The sequence below is a fragment of the Drosophila subpulchrella genome, chromosome X (genome assembly GCF_014743375.2).
Source record: "Drosophila subpulchrella strain 33 F10 #4 breed RU33 chromosome X, RU_Dsub_v1.1 Primary Assembly, whole genome shotgun sequence".
Classification (NCBI taxonomy): Eukaryota; Metazoa; Arthropoda; class Insecta; order Diptera; family Drosophilidae; genus Drosophila; species Drosophila subpulchrella.
The window spans coordinates 5,208,506-5,232,556 of NC_050613.1; the positions used below are offsets into that span (position 1 = coordinate 5,208,506).

The following is a 24,051-nucleotide window of genomic DNA, read 5'->3' on the forward strand; positions in this document are numbered from 1 at the left end:
TCGCCTTGATTCGCTTTGGGAACGGGAAATGGCTGGGAAATCCATTTACATTTCGGCTGCTTGACACGCTCGATTAACAATTCCAACAAAGCACAAATCCTGATCAGGAATGCACTGCCAAGGCTGCTCCTTTCGGGGCATTTGGAAAACTTTTGAATGCATTTCAATTATTTTGCATGTTCATCAGATATGCAAACGGGGATTTCAGCCCGGAACGGGCCAAGGCGGTGGCGGTGGCGGGGAGCTGGTGGGGAGCATCTCAAAAATGCCAGTCACCAGGCAAAAGTGCATTAAACAACTCAAGTTACGAAACATGACTATGGGGATGGGGATGGGGATGGGAATGGGGATGACGTCGACGATGACTACGCCGAGGACGTTGACAATGCCAGCCCCGAACTCAGCTGAACCAAAGTGAACTGGCAGAGGATATGCACTGGGTGACGGATGGATGGGTCGGATGAGGAGTGGCTGTGGGGGATTGGCTCGGCATGAATGCCACCTCACCGCATCGCACACTATTGATTTAATCATTCAAACCAGAAGAAAAAGCCTCACTGACCTGGAATCGAGTACCGTGCAATTGCAAGTTATGACTAGGCGAAGCCCATTAAGATCGAACATGAGCTAATGAGGTTTAACCAGAATCTGTAGGAAATTGTAAGAAATTTTCTTACAATATTCACACTACGTAACTCCAGAAAATTATCTCGATGAATGCTTATGAATCCCGTTGGCTTTGATGCTCCATTTTTAAATGTGTTCGCGCAGAAGTTGCCCTAAACAAGGATTACGAGAAAAAGGACAAAGTTGGAAAATGTCTGTTTTTAGCCATATCTGAGCGGCAATTACAGGCGAACTCAAAAACCTTTGAAACTGCAACTATTTACCTTTCAATCCCTTCGTACCAAATAATTTAGGAATTCTTTTTACGATGTTATCAACATCAGTGCTACCATTTTGTCATTTTTCCGGACAGATCTGTCCCTTTTTTTCAAACTTAATATCTTATAATTTTTTTAATATATTTTTTGCTTGTAGGACGAGTATGGTCACTATTTCTGTCCGTGCCTAAAAAATTATAAACATAAGTTCAGGCAACCGTGGTTAAATCTAAACTGGATGTGTCGCGATACAAAAGATTCAAGTAAAGCTTACTGCAAGTATGCAAATGTAGCCTAAATTCACAAACTGATCTAGTCCGTGTGCAAATGATCCTGTTGCAGTCCGTCCTGTTATTTTAAGCAAAAATATTTTTAAATTGTATAGAAAGACGATTTAAATTTTACTGAAAATATATAAAATAAAATAAAGCCTTATTGATTAAAGTTCATGGGAAATATGTCAAGAAATACTTAATTTTAAAGCCATCAATAGTATCGATAGTCCGTCCTATCGATTGTCTTAATTACCCTACCCTTTACGGAAACCTCCTTTTTTTAAATTGCTGTACAAGCTTAAGAGCTTGAACTATTATTTTCTTAAAAACTAAAAGCGCTGCTACTAATTACCGTTAATAAAGCTTACTGCATATCCAGCTTAAAATATAAACTTCTGTTATCTGCACCTTTATTTAAATCTGAGCCTCTCCATTATAAGCGTAATGGCTGCCAAAGTAAAATTAGAGCAGGGGAGTTGCTGGTGCCCCATCGAGGGTATCAAAGGAGGCGTCCGTCGGGGAAGGGCTGAGGTGCAGATGCAGATGGAGCTGGAGGGGGGCTAATCTACGGCCCAATTTACCAGAGCCCGGTACCCAGAAGACAGAACCCAGAGCCAGTACCAGTAGCAGTACAAAGAGAGCAATGCCGAATGTGGAACATGCTGCGTCAAGGCATTTTTGTGGCCAAAGCCAAAGTCAGAAAGTCTGAGCCGAGCAGTGAACGGAGCAAAAACGGGTGACTGAGCGTAACTGATGCGGCAAGGGGATCGGTTGGTGGGGAGGGGGAGTGGCAGGACCTCCAGGACCACCAGCGCCACTGGCACCACCAGCACCACCAGGACTGCCAGGCGGTGGAGCGGCAACAATAAGCATCAAAGGACAGGCAACAACAATAACTAACAAGAGCAATAACAACAGCCATCGGAAAAATTGGTATGTGGGGCGAATGCGACAGGGGGTGTTGGTTGCTATGGCGGGGCGGGCGCACAGAAATTCTTTTCAAAACTCTTTCACGGCAATTTCGCCAATCCTTTCTCTCCTCTTGTCTGTTTCGGTGCCTTCTTTGCCGCCCCTTATTACATGTCTCGTGCTCCATGGCAGGAGCATCCAATTAAGGGGCGTCCTAAGGATTCGGCAACTAGTTTCAAATGGGAGCTAACATGGACTGCGAAAACTTTAAATGCTGAAATGTTGTACGATAAAACTTTAATCAGATTTAAATTGTGCATAAGCCAAGGAAGCCTGATAACTATTTTGTGCTAATGAACAAACTGCATATGGGGAAAATTGAATTTTGATTCGTCTTGATTTCTCCGTCTATATTTCACTTATGATTGGTTGGGAATGTAATGCATCTTCTTCTTGTTATGAGTCCTAATTGGATAAACGATATTTAGTGCATGCCTTGTTCGAAAACAAGGCAATAATGAGAGAGTGTCAAGATAAGTTGTAGAATTAATGTATAATTAACGTATTTGCATTTACCCACTTACTAATTAACCAATAGAAGTTAAATGGATTTTCCCTTTGAGCGTAATTATATTTTAAGCATCTTGCAAGAACAGGTAATCTTATTTCTAATGTAATATATCCCCAGTAATAGGTGGCTGTGAAAGGACTTAAAGGCGTACGAGGGCCATTAAAAAACGACGAGTTACAAAAACCGAAGAAAACCAAATGGAAAATTAATGACTAATTGATTCCATAAGACTTATGTTTATCGAAAAGTAATCTATCTAAATTGTAACGCAATTAAAATAAAAAGCAACCTAATGTTGTACATTTACATTGACAACACCGCCGTCTTGTAAAAAATTGACCTTTTTTATTTCACAAAATTCAAAAAAATTGCGAAACCATCGATGGAACTATGGATCGTTTTACAAATCCTACCTACAATAGGCACATTTAGAAGTCATCGAAAAAATAATATTGATTTTAAAACAAACTTTTAGCGGACTTTGGATGTTAGCTATGGCATCAGTCGCTGGGGAAATATGAACACGCACGAAAAATGAAAGATAATTTCCTCATAGCCATTGTCAGGCCATCGACAACTCGTGTGGCCACCCTCGTTTTGCCAGCTTTGCCACTGACCTACTTACCGAAAAATGGCTGACTCGGCGCGGGGTGGAAAGCGGAAGGCAGGGGAAAGGCAAGGAAAGGAAGGCAGAGGAGGGAAGGAAGGCGAGGGCAGGGCGGCGGGAAAGCGGAAAAGCGGAAAAGCGGAAAAGCGGGTCTGTCTGCTGAGCCCGAGGAGCGGAGCACTCTGCGCTTGTTTGAACTGCCTGGACGCGAACGTGGACCTGGACCCGTCGGGGGCATTTCTTGGGCTGGCGGTGCCGGTGGCACAGCCCACCGTGCCTCAGCCAAAAGCTGGAAAGTCGCGTCGCAAGGCGACAATAATTGGCGCAAGGTGGCCCAGTCAAGGAAAAACACGCAGCCACACAGACAGGCAAACACTTAAGGCGGCTCACGAGGATGGGGCACGGGGGCGGGGCACGGTGGCGGAGGATGGGGGGAGGGGGAGGGGCGGTTCGTCCTGAGTGACAGAGATGACAATCAACAAAGGAACCACCACACACACACGACAAAAATGACAGGAAGCAGCGACGCCAGCGCCGACTGCAACCGAAATCAAAATCAAAATGAGAATCGCAAAATGCAAAATGTAAAACGCCGCAAATTGCTTGTAGGCAACGCAGACAACAACAACGATATCGCTGGAGACGGATGGCAAAATGGAAATAGAAGATGAGCGGAAAAGTTGGGCGGTGCGACGATGAAAAGCGGTTACCCTAGGCCAAAAGGAAATATAAGTCAGTGAACCAAGCCCTATGAAGAATGATTGATTTTCAGCTTAACCTTTAGTAATACATATAAGTAATTGAAATATATAGAATAAAATTCATAAATATTTTTTAAATGATTTTTGAAACTCAAAAATTGTACTTCAATTTTTTCAACGTGCAATATTACAGGCAAAATTAAGTGCATCCTGAATATTACAATATACACACTCAGACAAAAACGTTTCCTTAATTTAAGCTCGATTTGTTCTTGATATCAGATAGTATTTTTTGAGCTTGTTTTAAGAACGAGCGTGCTGCGCGTTCTTGAAGCAAGAATGAATCATTCTCAAAATCCAAATTATCCAAAAATGTGCTTGATTCAAGAACTTTATTCAATAAACCGGACAAAACTAGTACGATTTCACCTGAGCCTAAGTATAATATGTTCAGAAAAAAGATTTTCTTGCTAGGCACAAACAAGTGCTAAAAGTTTTCAAAAAATCATACTATCCCGACCAGATCTAAAATCTCTTCCAACCAAGTGAGCTCTATCTCTGACTGGAATTTTGCTCTTCTTTTGTTGGCCAAAAGGATAGGGAAGTGGCGGGGGGTGGGGTGGGGGTGAAAAGGGAAAACGAGAAGAAAACTGCAGCGAGGTGGCGAACACACACTCACACACACACCACACACACACACAGTGACAGTGGGGAAAACAGGGTGAAGGACAATGCGTGCATAACGCTTATTGAAATAGTTCTCAAGTGAGTTCGACGCTGGCGTCGACGTCGTCCTCATCGTCAACGTGGGCTTGCCAAATGGGCCGGAAAGGGCTGCCCAAAGGGGCGGGGGCAGAGGCGGCCACGGGGGCTGCGTGCCCCAAAAGGGGGGCTGTGTGCTAACTAGGAGGCTGCCATTTAATGCCCAACCAGAACCGGTTGAGACAGCTGATATTTGCAGGCTGTGCCTGCCTGCAACTGTCTGGGTATTACACGACTGTCTCCCGCACATTCAACCCACTACTTTCTGCCATCCACCTTCCACTTTCTCCTGCACTGTAACTGGTATTGGGTACAGGGTATCTGGTATCTGGTATCTGGTGCCATTGCCGTGATTGTCAATACGCAATCCGTAATCCGGCGAAGGCTTAGGAAACCGAAAGAAGATAAGCAGCAGCTTACCAGCAGGGCGGCTGCTGCCTTCAGCTGCCAACTTTTCTGGGTGGCGGTGGGTGGTTCTGGCACTAGGTCTTGTTATGGTTCTGCAGCTGTGGCCAACGCCACCTCGGTGTGGTATTTATATTTGTTTTGATTTCTTGCGCTGCTGGCTGGGCCCCAACCTGGGCCAGCTTGTTTGCCCCAACCCCCGGGGTTACATCACAAAAAAGAAAAGGAAAGCCAAGGGAAACACAGCAGCTGCTGCTGCTGCAGCGGCCATCCTGTTGATCAACCAGCTCCCTGCACTCAAGCACTCAAGCAGGGAAATTGCACTGCCCGAATTTCCCGCCTTTTCGTTGAAAGCGGGGAATTTCCCCGCTTTCAACCGCCCCGTTCAACCAGCGTTCAATGTCTATAAAAGGAGGCGCGCAGCCAGTTGCCACTCAGTTGCTCGTGGGCAGTCGAACGGCACGGACGTGTCGCAGCAGCAACACCAGCTGGAGCAGCAGCATCGGGGAGCAGCAGCATTAGTTCCTGAACTGGCCAACGGCCCAACAACCAGCAGCAACAGATCATACTGCCAATTCTACAGATTATTTTTTTTTGTATTTTTTTTGCATTTTTTTTTCATATTTTTTTTGTTGGTTTGCTGGAGGGCCTGCGAAGTAACCAAAGTCAACCAAAGTGCGCATACAATTTGAGTGTAGCTGCCATAAGTGCAGAGTACCGAACTTGTTAGTGGTTAAAAAAAAAAAGAAACTAAAAAAGATACAGAGTGTCGAACAGTGAGTGAGTTCAAATTCAGTTTCAGTTTCAGTCCGAGGGGAACGGGAACGGGGATTAAAAGGCGCAAAAAACTTTTTGGCGCACTAAAGTAGGCAACAGCAGCGCCAACTTTCTGGGTGAGTGTGTGCGTGCCTGTGTGCCTGTGTGCGGGGCCTTAAGCCCTTTGCCAAACTGCAACCGCCGAACGCTCTTAAGTGCAGATTTATGTTTCGCCTCTTCCTCACAGATCCCCCTCGTCCAGCACCATCCATCTCAGCGCCCACCGAGACACTGCCAATTAAAGCTGCCACAGCTGCAACGCACAGTCACTGCCAAGAAACTAAGACTCCAGCCAGCAGCGAACAAGTTGCCCAAGAACGACTGCCACTGCCACTGCCATCAGAAGCAACAACAATAGACCACCACCAACAACGAGGGCAATAACAGCTGCAACAACAACGTGTTGCTGCCGCAGAACGCAGCAGCCGCAACGAGAGCGTCATCTCTGCCCTTCGCACGCCTCTGCGGGTAAGTTGACATTTCATTTTCATTTTGAGTGCATTTTCCCGCCAACGACAATCCACCGACCACGCCCCCTTGCATCGCGTTCATGTGTGCGTGCTAGTGCTAGTGCTTGTGTTGGTATTAGTGCTCTTGTGTGTGTTCGTGTCGGGGTCAGCGCGTTATTACAAGTTATGTCCTGTGCCAGCAGCTCGTAGTTCGCAGTTCGCAGTTCGCAGTTCGCAGTTCGTAGCTCGCAGATTCAGATTCAGATTCAACAACAATGGCCCTGGGACAGGGACACCCCTCTTCAGTTTCAGTTTCAGTTTCATTTGAGTTCCAGTTCCAGTCCAGAAACGAAAGTGAACTCAATCCAAACTGGCAGCAAAAGTCACGTTTGTCGAGTGGCAGCACAACATTATTTAGAGCCAAGTCCCGCCAGTTGAAACTGACAAACTCCGGTTGCCAGAACGAGCTTAAAATGTGTGGGTCAAATGTTAAACGGCCATCAACGGCATCAGCTGGCAGCAGTTAACGGCGGCCCCCCAGGGGACACTAATCGAAATATGGACTGAGAATGGCCCAGGGACACGGCGAAAAAGGATCAGAGATTTCTCAAATTTCTGGAAAAACTTTTGAAAAGCTTATGGTTAATAAACATTTGTAAACTTGGTTTTCTTGTCAAGGGTGCCACCGAAATCACTCAAGTTTTCAAGCCACTTATAAAAGTGTCTAAAAGTATTCAACAATATATTTTCCACCCAAAAGAGAAAGGAAAAAATCCTTAACTGAGTTTTTCGTTTACTGCCTACTTTTAGACACCCTAATAAGTTATTTCCAAGGGGTGCCACCGAAATTACTCAAGTTTTGAAAACATTTATAAAAGTGTCAAAAGTATGCCACAATGTATTTTCGATCCAAAAAAGAATGAAAGAATCCTGAACGAAGTTTTTCGTTTTTTGCCTACTTTTAGACACCCTAATAAGTTATTTCGAAAGGGTGCAACCGAAATTACTAAAGTTTTCAAACCACTAATAAAAGTATCTTAAAGTATGCAACTATATACTTTCGATCCACAAAAGAATTGAAAAATTTTCTTACGAAGTTTTTCGTTTACAGCCTAATTTTAGACACCCTAATAAGTTATTTCGAAAGGGTACCACCGAAATTACTAAAGTTTTCAAACCACTAACAAAAGTGTCCAAAAGTATGAAAAAATATATTCTCGATCCAAAAAAGAATGGAAAAAATTTTTAACGAAGTTTTTCGTTACTGCCTACTTTTAGACACCCTAATAAGTTATTTCGATAGAGTGACACCGAAATCACTCAGGCTTTAAAAACATTTTTAAAAGTGCCTAAGAGTATGCAACAATATATTTGCGTCCACAATATATTTTCGATCCAAAAAAGAGTCAAAAAAATTCTGATCGACGTTTTTCGTTTTCTGCATACTTTTAGACACCCTATTAAGTTTCAGGCTTTCAAGCCACCTATAAAAGTGTCTAAAAGTATGCCACAATATATTTTGATCCAGTGCGCAAGACGACTTCTTTCACTGCCTACTTTTAGACACCCTAGTAAGTGAGTTTGAAACCTTAGGGTGACCCATAATTTTGAATTAAGATATTAATTGTATTTAAGATAAATAAATATTTAAATAAAATCATTAAAATATGTACCTTTAGACAAAATGAAGTTTAAGAAAGTTGTCGAAAAAAATTGAGATCAGCTTATATTTACTACTGCTTCAAAAAATTTGCACTCCAAGCCCACTTCATTAACGAATAACAAAGTGAAAACAACTCATATGTGAAGCTGATTTCAAAAATGTGCACTCCAAGCTCACTTCGCTAAGGCACTCTAGATTTTCCGCACGGCAGGCGTTCACATTAATATAGACATGCCCCTAAGATCTTAATAGAGCGTAAGCCCACTTGTTTCTCCCCGTGGATACGCACGCTGGTGACCTGCCAGGACTCTAAGGACACCCACTTTGCATGTTTATCTCGCTGTGGGTGGCAATCCCGGCGGAACGACCATTGCCGTTAAGCAATTTCGATAACTGCCGAGCGACAACGTCAACTGGTCATGCCAATTTATGGCCAAAGTTGCTAGTATGCCGTGCTGTGCTGTGCATACAAATGTAAATTTAAATTGAAAATTAATCGGGCAGCGCAGGCGCCACTCTTTGCCGCTTCTTGCGATAAGTTTTCGATTAAAAACTCGTTTAGCGAGCCATCGGAAAATAGGGTAACCAGGGCACATAAGTCCGAGACGTTTCTGTTTCTATTTCGGTTGCCTTGGGGCTTTAATTAAAAGCTTAATTGGAGGGCGGAAAAAATTAAATAAAATGATGGCGTAATTAAAAGCAAACAAAGCCGAAAAAATGCCAGTCGCCAAAAGGTGGTCAGCAAACAGAAGCAGCAATGGCAGCAGCAGGAGCGGCCATGTCCTGCCAGGGAAATTAAAAACTTAATGGTCAGGAAGGACACACATGGGAGGCTGTCAACGCTCAGCGCTCAGCGCTCAACGACTTTGGCCAACAGATGGAACAAGTTTATCGCGTGTGTGTGTGTGCATTTTATGGGGCAGGGAAGGTGATTAGGCAGCACCACCGCCAGATTGGACAACTTTTCCGGCGGGAGACGCACAATGGTGCCGAAAGAAACCAACGCAGTCCAAGTCGGCTGGGGTCTGATTTACATTTGGTATAGAAATCAAAATTGATTTTATAATATTATAAATCTTGTGTCACAAAAGGACAAAAAACATAGCTTTTGAAGTAACTAAAAATTATAATTTCCATTTTTCGAAATACATTTAGTATTTTCCTCCCATTCAACCGAGAGAATTACCTAATGTAATTTTTATACCCGTTACTTGTAGACTAAAAGGGTATATTAGATTCTTCGGAATGTATTTAACAGATAGAAGCAAGCGATTCTCTGTAAAGTATAAGTATTCTTAATCAGGATCACTAGCCGAGTCGATTTAGTCGTGTCTGTCTGTCTGTTCGTATGAACGCTGAGATCTCGAAAATTATTAGAGCTAGAATGTTGGGACTTGGCATGCCATTAATCTGTCTGTCTGGAGCCAACATTTTTTTATATTTTTTAAAAGTGTAAATGGGAATTTGTTCTTAATATCAATACCCACGTACATGCCAAAAATGCTCCAAATCGGACCATTCATTAAAAAGTTAAAAGCAAATGAAGAAATAGACGCTAGGTTTGCTGCATGCATATCTCCATCTCACTCGCACTCGCATACCTGAGTAATGGGTATCTGATAGTCGAGGACATCGACATTATCGTTTTTTCTTGTTAAATTTACTTTTTTAGGGGTTGTTCCCCCATTCAAACCCACTGTCCTTGGCTTTCCCCCCTTCCAGTATTCTGGGAATCTACTTAAACTTCGTCTTGAGTTGATTTCCTTTTACAGTTTGCTCGTTCTTGTTGCTGGAAAAACTTAATTTGCCGTCTGTCCGGGTGTGGGTGTCCACACGATTGTGTGTTCGTCTGTGTATCCTGGCAGCCAGGGCTTGTCCTGCTGTCTTGTCACCAGGGCCCCATCATTTGGTGTGTAAATTAAAGAGCCAGTAGCCCAGAATCGTCCAGAAAGTGGAAAAACTGTCCACTCGCACAGGCATATGGCGGGGCACACATGCAGGGATATTCATCTATGTCGCACATCGTTAAGCGCTGCCAGTTTGACTTAATTTGCGTTAAACTTTTTTGTTAAACATATCATTCGCTCGCCAGGCCCGGCCGCAAATATACAAATGGGGGAAACGGGGGGCGGAAATTGGGGAAATGGGGGCTGTCCGCCCCAAACACGAAGGAAAATAACCAAAACGTGAAGCGGGAAATGTAAACAAAGGCATTAATCATGCCAGCACACATGCGGCAGCAGACAGGGATAGAGATAGATGGATCGCTGTGGAAAAAAGAGGGAAAACGGGGAAAATCGAGGAAAAACCCTAGCAGGTCCATTAAGCTACGCTTCGGTTTTGGCTTTGCTTTTTTATTCTTGTTGCCATTTTTATCTTTTTTTTTGGTTGTCCTGCGTTTTGGTGGGAAGATAAACAGGCCAAGTCACTCTCGCATGGCGTTTGTCCTCGCTTCCCCTGCGCCAGGGCCCCCATGTTTGTTTAAATGACAAACTACTGTTTGTTAACCGAATAAAATGAAAAAGCCAAGCAAAAACTATACACAGCGAGCAAGAAGGGGAAACGTAAAATGTAAAACAAATCCCTGGCAGGGGGTTCCAGGACCCGCCCACCGAACCGAACCCAAACGAACCGAACAGAACCGAACCGAACCGATCCGATCCGATCCGGGCTTCTATTTATTCGCCAGGCAACTAAACCGCAATAACTGTAAGTGCTCGGCAAACAGCAGCGGCGAAGAGCTCGAAAACCAAAAGCTAACAAGCGACAGTTGACAGTCGACGCCCCAGCACCACCCTAAACCACCGAGAACCACCTTGAACCACCCTGCACCACCACCCTGACAGCCAGCAACCAGCAAACGGCGAGGCAGTCGTGTGTGTCGGACTGGTCTGGCGAATTATTATGATAATCGCAGGCATAAATTATGCCAGGATCCAGGACTCGGACCGAGGTGGGGACAAACAGACGCCCACGGAATCCGGATGCCGGATCCCGGATCCCGGGACTCAATGCAGGTGTCGTACAGTGAGCACTCTCGCCAGCAACCGCAATCCCCAGTTGCTGTTGCTTTCGATGGCTTTTATGTGGTGCCTTGGGGAAATTAAGTTTGTGTCATGTCTGTGTCACCGCACAAAGCTCTAAGCAAGGTGTTCCGAGTGTTATGCCATGCCATGCTATGCCATGCTTTTCCCAGCGCGCCCACAGTGCGTATGCGTGATATGCAAATGTCGTCCGCCGCAAAGAGTGCTGCATACTTGCGGCCAGCTGCAGCCCGAGGCGTCGAGTCAAGGCACGCTTTTTGCCATTTCACCATTTCACCATTTTGACACACGGATACACAGACACACAGCCACACAAAGCCATTAGCCCTTAAAGCTCGGCACACTCAGCTCCGCCATTCTTTTTTTATAATTCCTACCCCCGACATTTCCGCTCGTTGGCCACGCTCGGGGGCAATTTATCAAATATCTTATACGAATTTCTGCTGCCTGTCAACGTTGATTTTAGCGCTTAGCCCGCCACCGCCCCCACCCCTTGCCCGCGTGGGAGTGGCAACAAATAAAGCACACCTGTTGCCGCAGCCCACACGTCAATAATAATGTGAGCCACCGCTCCCGAGTGTCCTGTCGCATAATAAAACACCCACGTGACGGGGGTAGAAAAGTTCGACCGACAGCCAAGTAACAGCGTTTCTCTTCCCAGGTGCCCCAACTGAAGATGCAGCTAGCCAGGACTGCCAAGATCGCAACCAATTCTGCCCGGGCATGTCACCGGCAACGTTTCTATGAGCCCAATGCCGAAGTACGCTGGCAGCACTCCGAGCACTAACCCGGCTGAGTGTAGCCACTAGCACCGCGCGTCCGAACAGGTAAGGCCTCCAAATGCGATGCTACATAGGTCTATAAATACCATTCCCCGCGAGGTCCCCCCCCCCCCAGGGTCCTCTGTTCGGTCCCATTCATTGCCAACTTATTTACGGGCCGCAATTATTTCCAGCATTTTATTTTTACGTCTCTCTGGCAGTTGCTTTTCAATTTTTCGTTGATTTGTTTGTGCTGCGCGTCGGCAATCAGAGTCGCAATTGTTCCGCCAACTGGCAGCCCGCCCCTTATCGCTTGTGTTTGTTAGTGTGAGTGCTTTGTTTTTATCGCGCTGTGTACAAGTGAACGCTTCCGTTTCCGCTGGTCGCGTCACAGTCGGCTCGGTTCGGTTCGGTTTGGCTTGGCAGCCCCTATTTAAATTACATGGCAATCGGAGCGGAGGGAGGCATTCCAAAGCCATTCATTCATGAGCCCAGACTATTTTTACACGCAATTTCTCGGGGATTCGGGTGCTCTGCGCCCGGGCCCGCTTTACTTACACAAATTAAACTCGGTTCGCAGCAGAGGCTTCATCGGAGGAACTATGATAACGAGACTCTATAACACCGAAGAGGATCCCGCCTACTGCTCGTTCATCTGGGGGTCCAATCTGACCAGCAGCGCCGAGGTCCTGGCGGCCAATGCCACGTCCGTCTTTGGCAGCGACCTGCGGGACGACTTCTATCGGGTAAGTGTGAGTGCGTCCTGGCCATTGAGCAGTGGCGTTTCTATTTCGTTGATTTCTGGTCTTTCCGGTCCTCCTGGCACCTTGGGCCAGTTAGTTGGCCCAGGTCCTGCGTGGCCTTCGGGGGATGCCTGCTGCGCAGAAAAACTGTTGCCTACTTTCGGGCGCCGCGGGAAATGTTTTTCACAAATGTTTTCATCCAAGCAGCAGGGCCATCGAAAGGGGCAAAATCTGGGAATTGCTCATTTCAGGGCACAGCAGGCTCAGTTGCATGGCCTCCGTATCCAAGACACCCAGTTGCCAGGTTCCCTTAACTCTTTAAAGTCTTGCTAGCCCTTGGTAAACAAGACCAAGATTGGAACGAGATGTTCCTTCATTTTGACTTGGCTTTTAAAACTTTGTAAACAAAATGTTACGAAAATCAAAAACCTTTATCCTTGATTGTTGACTTTGGGGCCAAGAAAAAGTTTCTTAAGGTGCATTTAAGTAGAACAAATTGTTAAGCCGTAATAAAATGATATTTTTTTATTAATGGGAGGAGTTGTTGTTGTTTGTTTATAGCTATTTTGCACAGATATTCCCATTTAGTTTTCATAAATTGGAACAAAAGAAAGAGCATTTTCATATCGGCTTCTGAGGGCCATGAGCCTTGTATCCTGCTAAAAAAAAAGCCCCAGCTTTCTGACTGACAACCAAAAGCTGCTTTGTTTGCAACTCTGGCTCAAGGCGATGCAAACATGAAAAACAAAAGACGGTAAAGGGTGGCAAAGGGGGTACATGTGGCAGCAAAGGAGCAAAAAAGCAAGGGGCTTAGGAATGGGGCATGTGAGGCATGTGGGGAATGCGTGTGTGCATAAAAAGTCAGAAAATAAAAGTGTCAAGTTGACTATTGAATTTTTATCTGCGGCAGCCCATCCGAGAGCCAACAAAGCAGGCGAAGCCACAAAGAGATGATTTACGAGCTGCCGTCCTGTTTCCCCACATTGACTTACACCCACATGTTTACTATCCTTGCAGGATGTGGAGGATCCGCGGACCGAATCGCTGAGGGAGTACTGCTACGGGCTGGTGCTGCCCATCATCTGCGCCATGGGCATCATAGGCAACGTGCTCAACCTGATTGTGCTCACCAGGCGCAACATGCGTGGCACCGCCTACATCTACATGAGGGGTAAGCATATATGTGCCACACGCACCTCTCTCGAGGAGTCCTCGACCACGCACACCCACACATTTGGAGGCCCAGACCAACAGGCAAGTTCCCTTGGCTAAAAGACCAACCACACTGCGGTATCCATTTCGGCCGGCGGAATTCCAATTAACAGGCAGCCAGTACTCATGGATTTAACCACTAATGTGAATTCCCAGGCCCAATGGTTCGCTAATATGACGGTTATCGAAAACCGAGGCATGCCCAATTACCTGAAACTCACATACAGACTGGGCAGCCTCTGGCTCTGGTTGCCACCAGGCCCGTTGATTAGGAACGTTGCATCTTTCCATCACAATCAGTATTGTGATTTTCCTGCACATTTACCCAGTACAATGAGGTTAAAAGGTGAACTCCTTTGACAACAATTTCAGAATTTTTGTTTGGTAATTTCATTTGAATTCAAAAATGTCACAGATTATCTTGCATAAAGCTAATGACTTTTTGCCTCTACAAACATATTTTGAATATTAACTTACAGCAGCTCATTATTTTATAGAGCAGTGATGGCCAGAAATGATTGCGTCAATGTGCAACCGACAGGGAATTTCAATTTTCATCAACAATATCGTTTTCAAATTTTCCCAATTAACAATTCATTTTGTGCAAATGGAAGAGTCCCTTGAACACAGGTGGCTGCAACCTGTTTGTTTCGTTCTCATTCAATTAGGCAACATATTTGTTTTGCCCACGGGGTGAGCCATTGTCCAATGTGAGCAGTATCCCTTTCAAATAATTGTTTGCCCAAAAGAAATGTCCATTGACAAGGCAGATGTGCATTGACGTGCGACGCAGTGATTAGTGAATTTACGGCATTTTCATCAAATACTAACAGTATCCATTTGCAATTTGTGTGTTGGCATTGACTAAAATGCAGCATAATTGTTCACCAGAGTTCCAGCACAGTAGCACATTCGACTATGAGGTCCTCTCCTCTGCCAGAAATATTTTTTGACTTTGCAGCACAGCAAGCCTAAATACCATGCTCATTTCCCATTTCGAGTATGATTTGCGGTAGCCCATATTGGATTTCTGGCCCAGGGACACACTCGTACGTCTTCGCCCACACAAACATTGAATTTCCTCAGCCTTATTGGCATTCCGGGTGGGGTGGAGCTGGATCTGGTTGTGGATGGCTGGGATTTGGACTCGGCTCTTGACTGATTGCCAAATTGAGTTTCGCTTTAGAACATATGTATTCCTTACTCCGTACTCGCCAATCCCATTCCCCATTGCCGCATTTGGCCATTGTGCCCCAGAATTTATTCATTAACCTCGACGATTTCTGCCGAAATTGAAGCTGCCACAATGCGGCTAATGTATGCGCACCGTCGTGTGCAGCTTCATTGAAAGTTATTTCATTAGATGAGACCGGTTAGCCCGTGGAAATTTATGCAGAGCCCCCAAGCATGCCCCGGGCCACGCCCACCCAGCTAAGCCCAGCCTCCCACTTTCTGCTGTATTAGACAGCATGTCAACTCTATTAGACACTCGTTTGCTTTATGGCGCTTTAATTGATTAATGAGCTCCACTTCCAGTACACTTTTCGGGCGGGGAAAAAGGCAACTTTGTCAACGCCGCCACTTGCTGGTACTTTTTTTGCCTCGACTATCAGTCATGGTGAGCCCAACCCCTCCGAAAAAAGGCAGCAAGGACAACAGAAGCAAGCGGCTCACTTTACTTGTCAAGGAAAATTCTCGCAAGACTAGTCGTTGGATACCCTACGAAAAGTTTATTGTAAGGATCAGTTAGATATCCGCATGGCAAATTTATTAAGCATCATTTCGGGCATTGACATTAAGAAATTCTATTTCTTGGATTTCATCTCTTTGAAAGCTTTTTAAAATCGAGTTAGAGAAGTCAACAATATTCAAAACACATAGAAAAAGAGAGCAGCAAGCAAGATGGCGTGTCTCGAAAGAAGTAAAACTGAACTTCATAAAACCACCATATAACTTTTATCTCTAAGTGTGTTGGATTGGTTGTTTTACCTGGCTGAGCATGGAGATTGCTGAGCCCGTTGGATTCAAATTCCTCGATCCAACTGTATGCAGACCTGAGGACCTGAAACCATTGTTTTTATAGATTTCCGCTTTGAACTTTGCTATCACTTTTGTATTAGGATAAGAACTACCTCAAGGCTCGTGCCCAATTACCGCCCTGATAAACCCCAGACTTTATGACCTGCCATGGGCCAAAAGTGTGTGGCCGATCTGACTGGAGTTTTAGTACCCCATAAAAGGGTATAGGGCAAGGCAGGATTCGGGGAAAGGCCTCGCAAAATGCGAAAATAAAATGTAAAATGCTTCAAATGTAATACGCATGCTATGGCAGCATAATTGATTGCCCTTCCGACTGCCTTCAGTCGGGTGAAGTGGAGAAGTAGGGTCCTTCAAAAAGGACTGGGGTCCTTAAGAGCAGTGGGAGTACTAGAAGGATAACCAGGAGGAGAAATGCAAAGCGAGACCCTTTCGCTGGTGACTCTGGCTGAAATATCACCAGCCTCCTCAGCTTTCCTCAAGTGGCAGTAAATAAAAGTTGTGAAGAGCCTCGCCGGCATGGGTAATAATGACCGAAATCAGAGCGCCACCCAACACGCTGCTCATTTTATTAAAATAACAAAAATATTTTGCTGCTCGCAGCCTTTTTACGATGCCAACCGACTGGCGGCCCATTTGTTATTTGGCGGTCATTGCCACCAAATGGTGTCCTGCCGTTGCTCCTCTTCCTTTCCTCTGGGGCTCCTCGTGTGTGTTTTGACCAAAGTTATGCAGCTAGGGATGGGCAAAAATGTTTTATTGCCTACCGGGGAATGCCAAAGTGGCAAGAAGCCCCGGGGACACACCGGGGAGATCCCCGATCTCAGCTGTTTAAACTAGGATCTCGGCCAAGAACCACTCCATCACCGGTCCGGCAATCCGAAAAGTCAGTCCTCAAAAAGAAATTCCAGTGCCGACAAGGCAAGCACAAGAGATTTTCGCATGGAACGGGCTGCTCGAGTGGAGGTGAAGGGCTGTTGGGCAGGACACTTGTCAGGCTTGGCGCAAACAAAACTGACATTTATATTGATGTGTCCCTGTACCCAATTAGATGCCCATCATTATGGGGGCCAGCCGGTGGCCTCCCCCTTTTTTCGGTAAAGTCATACATCGAACATTAGGTCCTGTGTGCACAGCAATTTGGCGGGAAGCAGCAGGGCAGCAGGCTCACATCATATTAGTAATAATGTAATTATATGGTCATAAACAAAATAATAAATCAATAAACAACACATTCGGACACGCACACGCACACGCACATGGGAAAAAGTTATCAACAAAAAAAGGGAGAAACAGGAGGCAGCCCCAAGGAAGTTAAGAAAAGGGAACCGGAAAGAAAAGCCATTCATTTGGCCCGCGTCTCAAGTGTGCGGGAGTGTGTGTGCGAGTGCCAGGACTTCCTGTTGCCGCATGGACGGCGGAAGCGGCGCCATAATTATGCCATAAACCCAACCATAAAGGACATTTTTATAGATATGCCCGAGTTAATCCCTTTGTTGTTCTACTCCCCCTCCGCCAGCCTACTCCACCGCCGCCCTGTTGGCCATCGTGTTCGCCATCCCCTTCGGCATCCGCATGCTGGTGCACAAGGATCGGGGCCAGTGGGAGGAGTTTGGGCCCGCCTTCTACACCGCCCACTTGGAGCTTTATTTGGGCAACGGCTGTTTGGGTGAGTCTCGTCTCGGATGTTGGATTTGCCACAGGGAGAGCTTTCACGGGGCAAAGCTTCGGCTCTCCCAGTAAGCTTTAAGGTTGGACCCAGCTTTAAGTTCAACGAGTTCTAAGATGATGTACTTTTAAAGTGGTTCCAAAATGACTACACATTTTATAAGTATCTCTGTTATCTAATGTTTTAAATTAATTGATTGATATACTTAGATCTAATTACTTAAGTAACATGTTTAGACTTGCCCTGATTTAATATTGACCCATGTTTTCCACCCTAACCCCACCTTTACTGGGGCCGACCAGGCGTCGGCGTAATGATGTTACTAGTGCTGACCATCGAGCGTTACGTGTCCGTGTGCCACCCCGGATTCGCTAGACCGGTGATGGGACCACCAGGGTAAGCATGCCTTCAGTCCCGAATCCCCCCACTCAACTCCACTTCCCCCCTCCCGATAGCGTTGTGGTCTTCCTCACCTGCTTGGCCACGGTGATCGTCTACCTACCGAGCATTTTCCGCGGCGAGCTGATCAAGTGCATCTTCGGCTCGAGCGACGTCTATGTGTACTTGCGGCGCGACAATACGATCTACCAGCAGACCATCTTCTACCGCGTCTACAAGATCATGCTGGAGGTGATCTTCAAGCTGGTGCCCACTCTAGTGATCGGGGGCCTCAACATGCGCATCATGATGGTCTATCGGCGCACCTGCGAGCGCCGCAGGCAGATGGTCCTGAGCCGCCCCCACGCCCACGGATATTTAAAGGACGACGATCCCCGCAAGTTCGCCGAGGAGCGGCGATTGTTCCTGCTGCTCGGCAGCACCTCGATCTTGTTCCTCGTCTGCGTCTCGCCCATGGCCATTCTCCACATGACGATCGCCTCGGAGGTCTACCCGAGCTTCCCCTTCCAGGTGTTCCGGGCCAGCGCCAATCTGCTGGAGCTGATCAACTACTCGCTGACCTTCTACATCTACTGCTTGTTCAGCGAGGACTTCCGCAACACCCTGGTGCGGACCATCAAGTGGCCCTGGCTCAAGGGCAAGTTCTGCCACCAGGCCGAGCACGAGGTGAGTGGCAGTCCACCGGCAACCGCCGGGACTGTAGCCGTAGCCGGAATCGGAATCGGAGCAGGAACCGGAACCGGAAACGGACCGGGAACCTCATCCCGATCTAAATGTAATTTTCATCCGGCAATACCGGCGCTGACTCTCACCCCCGCAGAACCCGAGGACCACCCCCGGCTTGCCAATGGCGTGCTTCACTAAGGTGGACAAGGGCCATCAGAAGCACCACATTACCACCACCTCGGGCCTGGGACGATCGAGTAGCATTTAGCCAACGCCCAACACCCGACAACACTACCACCACCACTACTACCCATCCGCTACTCGAGACCCTACTTCCGAACTCCGAGAACCCTTCCAGTCCAGAGTAACCCCACCACCATCCACTAACATCACTCCCCCCAGGTCGCCGAGGTGTGAGTCCCATTTTTCTGCTCTTGCTTGAGATCCTGCGACACTCGATGTGTTTAGATTGCGATAAGCGATAAACGATAAACGATTAGCGAAAAACGAAAACAAAAAAATCCATAAAAGATATTCAGCGCCACGCATTGCGTATATAAGTGTCTGTGTATGTGTGTGTTCCTTAAACATATTAATAACTATACAAGAATACATTTTTTTTGGTAGCACTAGGATTAGGGATAAACAAAACTTAATCGAAAAATCATCAATAATCGGAAGAAAACGTAAGCGATAGCAGGAGTTCAGCCAACGATAGGTAAAATCAGTTCGATTACTGGAACGCTGGCCAATTGAGCCGAGGAGAACCAAGATATAGCTTGAAGGAATTGTATGTCGCAGGATCAGGATCCTTAAATAGACTTAGAGATGCAGATATGAAGTTATCGTAAATGGAAAGCTTGCCATCTGAAGATGAAGGAGCTCGTATACTTTAGTCTTAGAAAAATTTCACAGACATAACAGAACAGCTACAGAACATCAACAGACAAACATATAGACAGACAAGACGAAAACACAAAGAGAGAAAGCGAGACGTCGATGATATACTGACATACAATACTTATATATACACTTGCATATATCTATATGTGAATGATATTTATGTAAACGACGTATTTATGTATACACGCGTAACTTTAAGCGAATATATTTATATATGCATATATGTATCTATTGATTATAGCATTTAAGTGTGCGCAAGAGGAACCCTGATTCCAACCCGGCCCCAGATTCAGATCCAGATCGAGATTCTGATCGAGATCTAGATCCATCTGGCATCCTGATGAGCCCTTTCGTCTGACGAAACTGTATTGAGTTATTGCGTGATTGAGATTGAATTGTTAAGTTAATTAGTTGTAGTCGCACTACTTATAGTTCTACTTTTAATTCTAGTTATAATTCGAGGACTAAGTTATCTAGTTGTTTAGAGCAATCGACGCGATCTGAGATTCCCCCGACCTTGGTTGTCAGTCTGAAAGGGAAGTCCTGACCTCTGACCCCTTGCAGCACGCGAAGCTATCTTAACTAAATGTGTGTACCTAGTATTAAAACAAAGCAAAGCAACCGAAACAGATCAGTGATGTCTATTTACCCGCGCAACGAGAAGAGTCAGTAGTGCTTCGCAACCCAACGGCCAAGCTATGGATTGCATTGCATTAAACCTTTAAATATCTAAATGTATATCTTACTAAAGATGAATTAGGAGAAGCGATATTCCCGGCAGTATGGTTATAACGAGTAGCGGTGTAGGTGGACTTTTCAAAATTCGAGAGGAGTTTCAAGAGAGCAAGTAGCTTATATTGGCAGCGACTTTAGTGAATATTAAGCAGGACAAATTCTAAAAGCATATCGGAGCGATATATATTGGATAATGTTACGTGTTGAGATCCTCCTCGAAAAATTCAACGCAATTTTAAGAAATTCCTTATGATATAGATTACGGTTTCATGATTTATAAAAAATGTTAAGATCTTTTGCTGTTTTCAAGTATTTTGGTCACTTCTTCGGGAAATGTTATACAAAATTTTAAAGTTGTTTTGAAATAGATATGTTAAAGAAAACAAGAAAGGAAGTTAATTTCGGCAAGCCGAAGTTTGTATACCCTTGCAGTTATAAAAAATAATCAATGTTAGTAACACCATGTTAAATTTTAAAGGATTGTTGCTAGCTTCACTGATATTTGTGTAAAACTAAATTCGTAATGCTGAAAAGTTAAAATATTCTATATCCCAGAGTAAAAGAAAATACGACCGAAATCAACAAATCAAAATTTTTTTTGTAATAATTATTTCATTATTTCTCTGACCGTTTCTAAGACAGCTATATGGTAGAGTCGTCCGATTTTTATTAAATTTAATTCGAAATATTCTTAAAAATATAAAAAATGATATTCTCAATGGTATAAGATATTATGTCAAAAAGCACCGAAGCTATAATTTGTTTCATATTATTTTCCCACCAATTTTCCGATCGTTCCTATAGCAGCTATATGATATAGTCGTCCGATTTTTATAAAATTAAATTGAAAATTCAAAACTAATATAAAAATGTTATTTTCAAGCGTAGGAAGTTATATGTTAAAAAACACCAGAGATATAGTTGTCCGATCCTGCTGGTTCCGACTTATATACGTCCTGCAAAGAAAAAAGACTTTTGGGAAAGTTTCCGCTCGATAGCCTTAAAACTGAGAGACTAGTTTGCGGGCGGACAGTCGGACATGGCTAGATATACTCGTCTAGTGATGCTGATCAAGAATATATATACTTTATGGGGTCGGAAACGACTCCTTCGCTGCGTTGCAAACCTCTGACTGAATTCATAATACCCTCTGCAAGGGTATAACTAGATAAAGCTTACCAAAGATGAGGGTATCCGAATATTTACCTTATTTTCCAATATGTTAAATTGCTTTAAATTATATTGCATTGCAATCTGAAAAAAAATCCTAAAATGCTATATTTGGTATGTTTAAAAAAATATTGCACTGCTAAAAATATATTGCATTGCAATCTCAAAAAATATCCTAAAAAGATATATTTGGTATGTTTTAAACAAATGGTAAATTATGAATTTACAAAATTTGAATTTAAAATAATAATGATTTTTCCAAGGACCTACATAAGACGTTACAAAAAAAAAGTTACATGCTCGTCGGGAGGCAAAGAATATCCCTGCATTTGGAAGCTACACAAAGGTGAATAATCACATTGAATGAAATTAGATCTTTTTGTTTTCGTTTTCCAGAGCTCAGCTCAAAGCCAAGAGAGAAATTAATATTTAGGAAAGTAGTTGAGCGAATTGAAAAAAGTGAAAGGTCAGGCAACTTAAGGCATTTAGGACACCAGAAACCCGGAAATTAGAACAGGCAGCACGAAGGCAAATTAAGAATATCCAAAAATAGAGTCAGAGCAGCGTGAACGAAAGCAGATGGAGTTTAATCGAATAAGCCATTCAATACATTGCATAACTTACCATTAACAGCATTCAAATATTCCATACGAAAAAGAATTTTAATTGATGTCAAAGTTAAATCAATAAAAAAAAAAAAATAGGCATGCCAACGGAGACTTTCATTTTAGATGGCACGGGTAAATGGATTAAAGAAAAGTATTATGTCCAAAAAAATCTTTATTAGTAAACTATAGTTAACAGCAAAAAAAAAGTTGGTTTGCAGAGGCGTGGGAAAATGGAAGAGCAGCGCGATCATCACACAGCAGCAGGAATAATACCGAATGCATCCTTACAGCTAACCCTTAGACTAGTCTCAGTTCCCGGATCTCTCTCCGTCCTTTGGGAGGTCCCCTACCACGGTCGCCACACCACCAGTCGCTGCTGGACCAGTTCCGCCAACTGGCGCTGCCTCTGCCGCTTTCTCTCGAAGATCTGGTGGCGAATCTTCTGCAGGATGCTATCACGTGGTGCCGGCCCAGCTGAACTCGTGTTTGTGGCAGACGAGGATTGGTGCAGCTGCTCGATGAACTCCAGGTCCATCTCGTGGGGCGGCGGTGGAAAGTGCTCCTTCTCCGGCTCCTGATCCTGGTCGTGATCCCGATCTGCGGCCAGATCGCACTGGTATTGCAGCTTGAAACGTTGGCGCTGGGGGTAAAACAAAAACATAATCCATATTAGCAAATTGTATTATTTTCTTCCATGCGCAACATGTTTTTTATATCATCTCATAAGAGTCTTGATGTGAACCATTATTATTTTGTGGTTAAAAAGGTTTTGAAAATGCAAATGCAATACGCACTTAATCTCAAAGTTAAAAGTTCTCAAAGTTCTTATTGAGCTATTTTCTTGAAAGATCAAATTGATCTATTAGTCTCTTTTAAAAACCGATTCCTGGTCAATTCCATACGGAATTTTGGTGCTCACCTTCTTTCGTGCCGCATTTTCAGCTAGAAACCGGCACAGCTGCTGCAGTTGCTGCTCGGCCACCTCCTCCTTGTCCTTCTCGATGTGATCCGGATCTTGGTCCTGGTCCTGCTCCTGCTCCCGCACCAGATGATCCTCCAGGCGGCGCTGCTGCTGGCGCTGCTTGATGGCCGCCTGCACCTTGCACCTGGTGGCCGAGCTCAGGCTGAGATCCATGCTGCGTTGCTGCTTCAGTATCTTGTAGATGACGCCCATCGAGGTTGGTGGCTCTGTTGTGGGTCCTGCTGTATCACCGACGTATATGTATCTCCGATATTCGAGCGCGTCGAGCGGCGGCCAAAGACTGTCCCGAACCGCTTGCCTATCACGTCTTTATATGTGCCCTCTCCGGTTTGTTTGGAGACCGACTCTCCGAAAGATTAAAAATAAAACATAACTCGTGGGCCCATGTGTTACTGGTTGCCGTTTTCTTTTTTCCGCCTTCAGATCGCTGGTGCCGCACATTGCGCGCCACACTCGAAACTCCGATTTTGACTCCAACTGCAGCCCGCTTTATGGGACATTGCTCAAGTGGAGTCGGTTCTATTTTCTGCTCTCATTACAATGCCTTTTAGCAGCGCAGCACACAACACATGTGGCAGCACCAGCGCCGCACAATCGCCCCAAAAATAGACTCTCTACCACAGCTGCAACACTTTCGCTGCACCGACCGCTGCAACATCCAGCGGCGGCATCAGCGCATGTGGCCGTCGCACAGTCAAAGTCCCAGCCTCAGTCCCATTTCCATCTCCTTCTCCAAACTCAAAATCCGGGTCCTGCTCCTTCTCCTCCAACATATCCATTCCCAAATCTCGAACCGAATTTTTCCGTAGCAATCCGCTGCGAGAAACCGCATGTTTTGGCGCCTGTTTTCGATTTGACAGGGTAGCTGGGGTATGCTTTTTATACGTTTTCGTTAGTGGTATTATAGTTATATTGGTATCATGCCAGTATTTTATAAATATTATACCTTTTCGGCTTTTACTCTGCTTAACTGTAAGAATAATAACTATTATTTGATCACCGATTGTGTCTTAAATCCAAGATGGTACCTGTCAATATTGGAATCTTAAAAATCGCTCAGGCATTAATCAAGATTACCTA

The 24,051-nt window shown here is 44.9% G+C and overlaps 2 protein-coding genes across 5 annotated transcripts; one reads left to right on the forward strand and one right to left on the reverse strand.

Annotated features, from left to right (window-relative positions):
- Positions 1–5,571: 5,571 nt before the first annotated feature.
- Positions 5,572–20,708, forward strand: LOC119557446 (probable G-protein coupled receptor B0563.6). 4 transcript variants are annotated; one of them, XM_037870210.1, is made up of 8 exons: positions 5,572–6,007; positions 6,118–6,398; positions 11,748–11,913; positions 12,428–12,593; positions 13,608–13,761; positions 17,359–17,508; positions 17,811–17,904; positions 17,964–20,708. In XM_037870210.1, the coding sequence occupies exons 4-8, from the start codon at positions 12,450–12,452 to the stop codon at positions 18,769–18,771; spliced, it is 1,350 nt and encodes a 449-aa protein (XP_037726138.1). In that variant the 5' UTR covers positions 5,572–6,007; positions 6,118–6,398; positions 11,748–11,913; positions 12,428–12,449; the 3' UTR covers positions 18,772–20,708. The 4 variants fall into 4 exon arrangements, with proteins under 4 accessions (XP_037726138.1, XP_037726139.1, XP_037726137.1 ...); XM_037870211.1 differs by having other exon boundaries at positions 12,431–12,593; XM_037870209.1 differs by lacking the exons at positions 5,572–6,007; positions 6,118–6,398; positions 11,748–11,913 and having other exon boundaries at positions 11,953–12,593; positions 17,964–18,573; positions 18,728–20,708.
- Positions 20,709–21,666: 958 nt separating this feature from the next.
- On the reverse strand, positions 21,667–23,925 carry LOC119558304 (putative uncharacterized protein DDB_G0287113). Its single transcript, XM_037871705.1, has 2 exons — positions 22,909–23,925; positions 21,667–22,629 (listed from the first exon to the last, which is right to left on the reverse strand). The coding sequence occupies exons 1-2, from the start codon at positions 23,161–23,163 to the stop codon at positions 22,336–22,338; spliced, it is 549 nt and encodes a 182-aa protein (XP_037727633.1). The 5' UTR covers positions 23,164–23,925; the 3' UTR covers positions 21,667–22,335.
- Between the last annotated feature and the right edge of the window lie 126 nt (positions 23,926–24,051).

Bases quoted from the DNA above. Each gene is read 5' to 3' on its own strand.
- LOC119557446 (XM_037870207.1), top strand. From the start codon at position 12,333: ATGAGCCCAGACTATTTTTACACGCAATTTCTCGGGGATTCGGGTGCT. The intron at 17,509-17,810 runs GTGAGTCTCGTC...GGGGCCGACCAG, and splicing joins TTTGGGCAACGGCTGTTTGG to GCGTCGGCGTAATGATGTTA. The intron at 17,905-17,963 runs GTAAGCATGCCT...CCCTCCCGATAG, and splicing joins CCGGTGATGGGACCACCAGG to CGTTGTGGTCTTCCTCACCT.
- LOC119558304 (XM_037871705.1), bottom strand. From the start codon at position 23,163: ATGGGCGTCATCTACAAGATACTGAAGCAGCAACGCAGCATGGATCTC. The intron at 22,630-22,908 runs GTGAGCACCAAA...TTTTACCCCCAG, and splicing joins AAAATGCGGCACGAAAGAAG to CGCCAACGTTTCAAGCTGCA.